The 10,714-nt window shown below is 31.0% G+C and overlaps 2 protein-coding genes and 1 non-coding gene across 3 annotated transcripts; 1 reads left to right on the top strand and 2 right to left on the bottom strand.

Annotated features, from left to right (window-relative positions):
* Positions 1–3,760: 3,760 nt before the first annotated feature.
* On the bottom strand, positions 3,761–7,059 carry LOC137818290 (peroxisome biogenesis protein 16). Its single transcript, XM_068621617.1, has 8 exons — positions 6,795–7,059; positions 6,252–6,309; positions 5,664–5,880; positions 5,250–5,542; positions 4,890–5,158; positions 4,661–4,728; positions 4,473–4,534; positions 3,761–4,356 (listed from the first exon to the last, which is right to left on the bottom strand). Exons 1-8 carry the CDS (start codon positions 6,861–6,863, stop codon positions 4,295–4,297), a joined length of 1,098 nt encoding a protein of 365 aa, XP_068477718.1. The 5' UTR covers positions 6,864–7,059; the 3' UTR covers positions 3,761–4,294.
* Positions 7,060–7,167: 108 nt separating this feature from the next.
* LOC137818291 (ubiquitin-related modifier 1 homolog 2) lies at positions 7,168–9,493 on the top strand. The gene is made up of 4 exons (XM_068621618.1): positions 7,168–7,343; positions 8,579–8,654; positions 8,747–8,829; positions 9,135–9,493. Exons 1-4 carry the CDS (start codon positions 7,321–7,323, stop codon positions 9,250–9,252), a joined length of 300 nt encoding a protein of 99 aa, XP_068477719.1. The 5' UTR covers positions 7,168–7,320; the 3' UTR covers positions 9,253–9,493.
* Positions 9,494–10,174: 681 nt separating this feature from the next.
* Positions 10,175–10,255, bottom strand: TRNAL-AAG (transfer RNA leucine (anticodon AAG)). The gene has a single exon. It is a non-coding gene; the product is annotated as a tRNA-Leu (tRNA).
* Between the last annotated feature and the right edge of the window lie 459 nt (positions 10,256–10,714).

Consider the following 10,714-nt stretch of genomic DNA (forward strand, 5'->3'; position numbering starts at 1 on the left):
AACCCATATTAATATTAAGATTAGGTAGGAAAGAAAAAATTTGCTCCTTCTTCACTTCATCAAACTACTTTGCGAAGTTGAATTCTGTTTTGTCTGCTTTTATTTAATCTTCTTAAACATTGATACATTGTTTTAAACCCAGATGAATGCAGAATCAATTATTATTAAATTCCATGCCTTCATATCGTAACTGTAGATTTGACTCATTAAATTGATAATGGTAAAAACAAAGAATTTATAATTGTTAATGGACCAATCTATACCATATGTGTGGGCATATGTAAAGTCATTAAAATCTCTTTAAATTTCAATCAATAATTATGAAAATGTATTTTCTTCCTTTAAGTGTGGACCCTAGTTTAAATATAATTAAAGATGATTATATTTAAAGATAATTAAAGGTGTAACTAAAAATGTATGTAACATTTGACATTTTATGTTTGGTATAATAATTGAATAAGGATGATAGTTGGTCCTTCTTTCACAATAAAGTAAGAGTTTCACCCTACGCATGTGAAATTGATATTACACATTTATTTCATTTCATAGTTTAAGATATGAAACATCTTTGAATATTTTTAAATGAAATGTTTTTTCCTGAATTAAAATATCTTTCTATCAAAAATTAATTAACAATCAGCACTTTCGATTAACAGTTTTTATGATTATTTTTCGATAGTTAAATTTATAACTAAAACGACATTTTTTATTACCATATAATGAAATGTGTTTTTTCTGCACCTCATCAAAATTCTTCTTACGTCCCATTAAATAGGTGAAATAATCAAATATCCCATCGAGTTCTCATTTTGAAACACGTTAAGGAAAAGTTATTTTGAAAAATTAATTTCAGAAGAACTTAATATATATGATATGGAAATATTATCTTAGGATACATTTCATGAATTCTAGAAAAATATATTCTGAAAAAGCTTCTGAAAAAAGATAATCTAAAAATCGTTAAAAGAAATAAAACAGTCTTTTTAAAAGTTGATGGGGGTGTAGGAAGAAACACCCTATATAATGAATTCAATTTTTAAAGCAAGGTTTCATATTGGGCTAACTCAAGCTAGTTGGGCCAAACCGTTAATCAAATGCAGGCACATTCTCCCTGCACCCAACACATTTTAACTGGCACCTAATCACCTATTAGTAAAAGACAAATTTACCTTTAATGAATTTCATAATAGTTTAATTGTGATATGCACCTAATTTTCTGCACCAACCCTATTCTTCTCTTCTTCAATTCCATTGTGCATGAAGCAGTGCCGCAGTCACCGTGAGCCACCGTGTTGTCCAGCCACTGTGAGCAACCTTGTTGTCCAACCACCATGAGCCACCTTCTTCTCCATTCTTCTGCAACCACCGTGACCTTCATTTTCGCAGGCAGAGCTTCTGAAGTCGAAGGTACGACATGCCTACAAATATTTTCATCCGTAATTTTGTATTGCATTCCGCATAAATTTATCCGTAACCCATTACCCATTACTGCATTCCGGATATTTTTATCCGTAGGTGATTAATGGCTTTCGAATTTTTTTATCCGTAAGTAAGTTGTGACTTGCGGATATTTTTATCCGTAAGTGAGTTGTGACTTGCGGATATTTTTATCCGTAAGTGAGTTGTGACTTGCAGATATTTTTATCCGTAAGTGAGTTGTGAGGTTTTTTTTGCAGCTCAAAGCAAAGCTTCACACATCCTCTTTTGCAGCTCAAAGCAAAGCTTCACACATCCATGAACTTCCTCTTCCTCACCATTCAATGTTTTCATAAGTGAAGAAGACAAGGGCATTGTAGGATTTTTAAAAATATGTCGGGTGCCAGTCACAATTGATCGGGTGCAGGAAGCAATTGCCTCAAATGCAATGAAAAAAAAAATTAGGCATATGTGGGGATATTTTTCAATTGACTAAAAATATCTCAAAATAAAGTCACAATTCAAGCTTTGGTAATTCTCATTACCAATATTAGGTTGAAGTTCAAGTCTTTTTCTTTTATAAAGGAGGAAGGAGAATGTAATAATATATTCTAAAATCTTATATACGTCGACACTTTTATTTCCCCATCTAGCACCTTTTTGTTTTTATTTTCATATCTAGCACCCTTTTATTTTTATTTTCCTATCTAGCACAATTTCAAAAGTAAAATAATAATAATAAATTAATAATTAATAATTTTAATTTTGAATGCATTAAAAAAAATTTATTTAATGTTTAAAATAGTTATTAATGGATAAAGAAATAAGTTTTTACAAAATAAAAATAAAAAGTAATAAAGTAAAAATGTTTAGTTTAATTTTTTTTAAGGATGAAGAAAATAAAAAATTAAACCCTACAACAACATAAAAATTGAATTTATAAATAAAAATTAGTATTTATTTTTATTATTATTGATGATGTAATCATGTTAATTTCAAGTAAAAAATACAGGATATAATTATAAAAAAAATCAAAGTCAATTAGTATTAATTAGTAATAGACACAGATAATATTTTTAAGCATTAAGTGTAACATTTGCATTAGTTTTTTTTTAAGATTTTGCATTTAGGGTAGACACTTCAATATTATCGGTATGTCCACTACTAATTAATATTAATTGACTTTATTTTTTTTTTATAATTATGTTCTATATTTTTTACTTGAAATTATTATGATTACATAATCAATAATAATAATAAAAATAAATATTAATTTATGTTTATAGATTCAACTTTTATGTTGTTGTAGGGTTTAATTTTTTTTTCTTCATTCTTAAAAAAAATTTAAACTAAACATTTTTAATTTATTACTTTTTATTTTTATTTTGTAAAACTCATTTATTTTTTCATTAATAACTATTTTAAACATTAAAAATATATTTTTTAATATATTCAAAATTAAAATTATTAATTTTTTTTAAACTTTTGAAGTGGTGCTAGATAGGAAAATAAAAACAAAAGAATGTTAGATAGAGAAATAAAAACAAAATTGTGATAGATGAGAATTAAAAGTGTAAATAGTGCTATATAAGGAATTGCGTCTCTTATTTATTGTCATCCAATAATTGAGAAAAAAGAGTCAATAATTCATCACTTCTAATATAATCTTTAACATTGAAGCTATGTTTCAACAAAATTTTCCTTGCAAGGAAAAAATAGAAAAAGAAATAAACGTCTTCATTAGATAAGATTAGCGTGTACTGATTTCTAAAAATGTTCATTAGCTTCTCTATTTTATATAATCTGGTTTTAGTTTATGAAAAAAAATATTCTACTTTTTTCTTGTTTTCTTCTCTTAAGCATATTTGGTTACCCAATACAACCAAAATGAAATTCATTTTATACAGTTATGACGAGTAAGGAAGAGGAAGAATGCAAATAACGATGAGAAACATTGTTGTTATGAGAGAAGGGTTGGTTTTATATACAATAAATGCTAAGAAATGGGAAATGTTACTTAAATTATATTAAAAGTTTATGAAAATAAGTATGTCACTGCCACTGTTATGAAAAGGAATGCAACAGAATTGTGAACAATGCCATGACACTGTAACACCAAAGACATTTTGCTCAATCAAATATGAAAGTATTAAACAGTATAACTGAATTTTTTTGCGTACCAAAACAGCTATAATGTTACAAAGACATTGAGTAGTTTACAGTAACTTTGAACCATAAGATACGTAATTTTGGTGCACAAGAATTGGTAGACACTAAAATGTACAAGAGAAAGAATGTTAGAAGCTGATGTTAAAAGCTGACGCTGATAAGGAAAAATACATAATTTGGCCAGCATTGCTGCTTCAGATGGTTATTCATTTACCTTCTTTTGAGATAAAAAAAACATAGTTTAGAATACATTTGTCCACACATGGATGCTGATGGAAGATAAGCTTAAAACTTAACAAGTTTGAACATAATACTGTTTTCCAAGTTCAAGAATCAGATTAACTTGCCAATTGATGCTCAGAACTACAAGTGTAATCTCTCTCACCAACCTATATTGTGTATAGGAGTAGAACAAAATCTCCCAAAGAAATATTCCAGCTTATACAGAGTTTTTGATGGTGAAATCATCCTTGCAAACAACTTGTCCCACAAATGGGTTGCAGCCTAACACATTCTATGTCTGGGATTGTCTTGCAAAAGAAATGTTCAAGCATGCACGGTTTGTTATTTTTCAATCATAGCAGTAGCTGGTTTGATATCTCTTCAACATTTGAAAGATCTGAAACAGGAGATGGCATGGAAGAAGAGTAAGAATATGTATCTTTCCAAAATCTTGGAGGGCAATTAGGTGTTTGTTCCGGACTTTATATCACGATCCTGACATGTAAGTGTATCGTGTTTGAGCTCCAATCATAAGCTCAACAAGTTTTGCTGTAACATACATTAGGAAAACAGATCAAATACGAATCAACCAAGCAGAAATGAAGATAATAAGCAAGTGAGACAATAAAAGGTAAACTAGGAAAACAACAAAGTATGAAGCACACCTGTAAGAAAACCTATGACAGGAATAGGTTCCAAAGTTTTCTCCGTGCTTTCAAGCCTTTGCCTAAAACATTATAAAAAAATTAGTATCATTTTTTCTCCAACTTAGAAGTAGCACATTGCAAAACGTAAGGTGTAACAAATGTGAAAGAAAGGCAAAAAATGAGAACAAAATGTAAACCATTGCTACCTAGTATACTTGCTGAAAAATGGATCTCTCATTAGGTAAAGAACAAACAGCAGCTTTCGTCGTTTAGCCTGAAGCAAAACTTTTTAAGCATTAGCTCTTTACTGGGTGGAACATTACAAGGATCCAAGAGTTCGGAACACAAAATTAACAGCCAAGATTTGATGCAGAAGACTATTTAAGCTCAGTGCATCTTATGTGGTATGGTTTTTCAGTCTAGAGAAACACAAACCTCGTCCTTTTCTGAGGCAGACAGATGAAACAATTGCTCCTTCCCACCAGCCACTGATGATGTAACAAGTGAAAGAAAACTGTTTCCTATGCAATCAATAGCCAGCGAAACGAACCAAGGGGTCCATGACCGAATACCATATTTTCGAATAAATAAAACATAAATAAGTGGTCTACTTATAAATAGAACCTCTCCAATAAAAAATAGAGCCCCACGCAGACCCCTTTCTGACAATATGGTGAAAAGTGTAGCTCTATCTACTCTTGAAGCTGAAAGAAACAAATATTAGTTGAATATCTCATGCATTACAATCAATTACACTGCTACCTAATGCTAGGAATGTTTTTATAAACAAATTACTTGTAGGCTCCATAGTTTCTTGTTGGTGTTGAACCCTGTGTAACCTCACTGGATCCGACACCTTGGCTTTTTCTCCAAATCTAACTAAAGCAGATAGTGCTCTTCCTTCAAGATTCATTGGGTTTGCACCAAGATTATTTTTCATATAACTAGGTCTATGATGACCATCAGGGTTTAAACCTACATGTTGTGAAGTAAAATTATCTGAATGCTCCTCAACATTAGGTGTTTCACCTCCTTGTAGCAGCATCTTGTATCCACTCTTACGAAATAAAGATAACCGAACCAGTACCCTGATTCATAGTGACACAAGATAATAAGAAAGATGGATCGCTGACCACATATATAAGAAATGTAACAATAGACAGAGGATATTAAGAAGGGCCATACGCTAAATTACATTATTCTGCTTACTTGGTTGCTTCAGTAACAGCAAGGAAATTCCATTTCCTATCATCACCATAGTAATGTTGTGCCACAACTTCAACTAATGTTTCCAAATCCTTTAATGCAGATAACCATAATGTATAAGGAAATGAATAAGGCGCAACAGAGCCTGAAATATTTTGCTTAGGAGCAGTATCAATTATGTGTTCATTGAGAGCTGTGATGATACCCAGAATGGTTGTAACTGCATGAAATCATATATCTTCTCAATAAGGTACCGATCTCTATATCATAGCCAAATATAGTAGGAGAAAAATAATTAAAAAAATAGAGAAGGTAATTATAAGTTGTTAATTTTAAGGAAACTATAGCTAGACTAGAAGAAAGTAACATGTCTTTTGAAATTGCAACAGGAATCTAGTTAGTTAACAGCAGCAATTTGCAATAGGGATTTGCAACAGGTAAACTAAGTTTAGGGATACACAGTTTTAAAAAGTAAATTTATTTTTATTAGCTAGTTATCATCTTCGAGATCAACATGAACAAATAACTGGACATCTAAGCTTCTAATGAAACTCAAAAGAGGGAGCAAAAAGTTATAAAAATTCACAAAACCTGCTTCTGGTCCAATCTCTGATTCAGAAAACCGTTCCGGAAGAAGCCATGTCAATCCCTGTCCACATTTTCAACTCCTCAATAAAATATTCACAAACTATGCTTCAACACAATGCCTTCATAGACTTGAACAAACAGAAAACAACAATCACAGCAAAACAGGCAGCTTCATTTATTTTCTAACACCACTGCACTACATATATTTTCATTAATAATTACAAAAACCCAATTTTTTCAGTTTTACAAATGAAACAACCAAATCACGATCATCGGTGAAAAAAACACAACAAAATAGCACCAGATGCAACAGCATGGCCTAATTATACATAGACCCACGAAATTCATATCAGGATCACCATTTCCCCCAAATTTTTGTGTGCAGTTATAATTGCCAAGCCACAATTAGTGAGAAGTAACAAAAACACAAAAGTATGACCTAACTTACAAATTCACTTTGGCTCATGAAGTTGTAACAACGGAATGATTACATTTAATTTAACAAAAAAAGTATTGTCAAATTGTTAATCCAAAAGGTAACCTTACATTGGCCAAAGACTCCAAGGAGTGCACAAACTCTTTGTTCTGCCTCACCCATCTCTTGTAAGCCTCCATAGCTTCAAAAACTCAACAAAAATATACAAAAGCACGAAATCCAAACCTCGCTTGCAAAATCTGAAGGAATTGGAAGAGACAAAGTTGGTCAAGATTTAAACTTTCGACACAAGTTGCTTGTAGTATAGATGGGTTTCCAAAATTTCAATCGGAAACGAGAAATCGAGGAACTAATTGGGTATATGATCACGTGTCATGTTCTGGGTAATGGGACATTTGATCTTAACCGTTGATTTGTACACCGTTCTATCTCTTCAACCGTTGGATTAGAGTGTTTAAGCTTAAAAAATATGGACGGCTAAGATTGGGTAATGAACTTTTTATTGTGCAGTGGAGTTTGTAGGAGTTAAAGTTGATGGCTTTTGGAGTTTGATTTGAAGGCTTCTCTCATTCTCTCTCCTCTTTCGATTGTTTCTCTCTTTAGGGTTTTGGGGGTTCTGAGGAAACGTTGTTGAACATGCAGCTGACGCTTGAATTCGGGTACGTCTACGTTGTATATGTCATAAGTCACTGCTTGTTATGTTTCTCAGTAAACTATAATTTTATTTCTTCATGAAGAAAAGGAGTTTTTCAATGGGGAGACTGATCTTTTTAGGCGAAAGTGTGATGCTTTTCTCTGAGATTTATAAAACTGTTTTTTGGGTGATTATTAACATTGCGTGGAGTTTTAGCTCTTCGTCTGCTGCAACAGTTTCATTTTATTTATTCACATCGTTCTTGGATTCTGTTGATCATATGTTGTAGTATTTGGATGGTGTTTACTCATGCATAACTGGTTAATTCAAAGAGGCATGCTCAGAAAAGCTGTTATAATTCAAGAAAATGGAAAGTTGTGGAAGATATTTCTGATCAAACAAACAACTGCAAAATTCAAAGTGGGGCTAATTGTTATGCTGTGTAACAAAGGGATCTAATAGAAGTGATCATTCAGGTATAATTAATTAATTAATTTTTTCCAAACATGGTATTAGGATTAACTTCATATCTCCCTCTTTATGAGGACTGAGGAGTATTGCTTATGCATCTTCTTGGTACAAAAAAACACAAATCATAATAGGAACAGGAAAAAAATTCTCATAGTTTAAGTTCCTTCTGAACAGTAAAAATCTTCAAAGATAAAAACAAAGGTGATTCCAGATATTGAACTGATGTTCCCCTTTATCAAATTTCTGTTACTAAAGCCATAGGGAACATTTCATGTTCTGGGTTCTTTTTATTCTATGCAACCTTTTAGACATGGCTACATAGTGCACCTTGTGCAGCGGAATGATCAGCTTATCAGATGGAGTCGACAAAGCGTTTTACCTTGTTCTCTCTGGAACTAGGTAGAGCTTTCTGTTGACACCTTCTTTATAGATGATCATCCCCTCACATCGTGTAGATTGGTCGAGACACTGAAAGAACACACATGGTTCCAATCTATTAATGTCAATTATGACATTCAAAAATAATAGTTAGGACATTATTGAAAGAATACTCTAGGGAGTGGATGAGGGTGTGTGGGTATGTGGCAGTGGTGTTGGAGATAGGTCAGAGAATGTGATATTTGCTAAGAATGTTATTTGATGGAGTACAATATAAATTCATCTTACAATTGTAAATCATGGTGCTTGGATGTCTACCCTATTAGAATCCATCGTAATATCGAATTATCTATCTATAAGATTAGAACCTTGAATCTTTGTGTGATCTGAGAAAATTACTGAAACATACAGTGGGGGATTGGAACTTCTTTGTGACTCTAAGAAGATTCATGATGTAAATATTGAGCTGCAAAATGGAGAAGACAAGGTACAATATACAGCTATAAATATATATTTTTTTAATGATGATACATTGGAACATTCTTTCATTCCTCTAACATTTTCTTCATACTTTCTCAGTTAACCATGAAAGATTTGCTTTCTTGGGTGCGGACCAACTTGATTAAGGAGAGGCCTGAGATGTTCATGAAAGGAGATACTGTGTAAGTTTTATGATCTAAATACATTTGAATTAAGCATTGGTAATAGGAACAAGTTAGCTTGTTTATGAATAGAGGAAAGGTATGTTTCATCAATTTAATCTTAACCCCACTGAATAAGTTAATGTATATGCACTATTGCAAACTTCAGAGACAGCTTACTTTAATGATTAAGTCAGGTTTCTCATTAGTTTATGCTTAAACTAATTAAGATTACCTATACTGAATATTTGGCATTGCATATATATGTATGTAATATTATAGTGCTAAACAATGTTAATATTTTGGTTTTGTGGTTTGTTGTGCAGGAGACCTGGAGTTCTTGTCCTAGTGAATGATTGTGACTGGGAGCTAAGTGGTCAGCTGGACACATCACTGGAAGAGAAAGATGTGGTGGTTTTTATATCAACTCTGCATGGTGGTTAGGACACAGATTATCAAATGGTTATTATCACTTATTTGTTAAACATAGTTGTTGAAGTCATTGAACCATGATAACTAAGAAGTTTGTGGATGAATAAACTTGCAAACTCTAGTATGCATAATGCTATTTATAGTCCTTACTTTCACTGAAATCAAATTTGTATTGCACTACAGTTTTTGGCAAGGATGTGATCATACTTGTTGTCTGACACTAACAAAGTGAAGTCTCTTACTTGTTCTGATAGATTATGTGTATCTTTGGATATGGTATTGTGTACTACTACTGTTAGGTTTCATCCATCGTTTACCTTTCACTAATGAATTAAGAATCTTTGACTTTCCAAGAGAATACGAATATCTTATATTTATATTTATATTTGATTGAATTGATATGGATTGATGATAGATTTTTAAAATACAAAAGAATTTAGAAATTAAATAATACAAACTGAAAAAGGTTAAGTTGTCAAGATTATTTATAAATTTTAATATTAATGGTTAAATTGTGTTTTTAAAGATAAAAATCAATAAGAGTTTGTCTGATTGGGAAGGATTGAATTTGTACATTAAAAGATTGAGTTCAAATATTTTTGTTGATGTGAAAACTTCGTGGATAGATAATTAATTGTTCCTTTACTTATGATTCTAGTAAAAAGTTTCCAACAGAAGAAAAAATAATTATTGATAAAATAATTTACAATCTCATTTGATCTTAAATATAAATAAAAAATTAATTCATGCTAGTAAAAAAACAGTACTAAGATACTCTAATCTAATTATTCTAAAAAAATGAACTTTTCTTTTTAAATTGTCTTATTTAAATTAAATGAATGGTATTTTGAGAAAAATTCCATTAAATATGATGAAAATAGCTAAGATTGAGAGGAAACATTATAAAAAATATTGTAAATTAAAATTAAATGTTTGTTGAGAGTGGGATTTGAACCCACGCCCTTTCGGACCAGAACCTTAATCTGGCGCCTTAGACCAACTCGGCCATCTCAACCTCTTGTTTGTAATGGTTCATCTTGCGCTATTATATACTAATGTGACTTAAAGTATGACAAAACTAAGCTGCATTCATTTTTGTTTGTTTCCACATTATTGCTGAGTTTTTTTTCACTCTATGCATTATTGTAGTGTTTGACCATATTCACAAACCCCTTTAATTTTTTTTAAAGTTGGTACTTGATCTATACATGGGTAAAATAATTTATTCCTTCATATTACACCACTGAAATGTATTAAAAAATGATTAAATTGAGTCATAATGGATCACTGTAATAAATTATGTTTAAAAATAATTACATAATCGATTATATTTAAAAAAAACAATTAATTAATCATGCATGTAAATCTAATATTTTTAAAACACAATTATATTAAAATCAATAATTGATTATGATTTTTATTTCTTAACACGTTATATGACATATCAATAATCAATTAAATGTCTTGATTGTGA

Source organism: Phaseolus vulgaris, chromosome 10 (assembly GCF_000499845.2).
Source record: "Phaseolus vulgaris cultivar G19833 chromosome 10, P. vulgaris v2.0, whole genome shotgun sequence".
In the NCBI taxonomy this organism is placed as follows: Eukaryota; Viridiplantae; Streptophyta; class Magnoliopsida; order Fabales; family Fabaceae; genus Phaseolus; species Phaseolus vulgaris.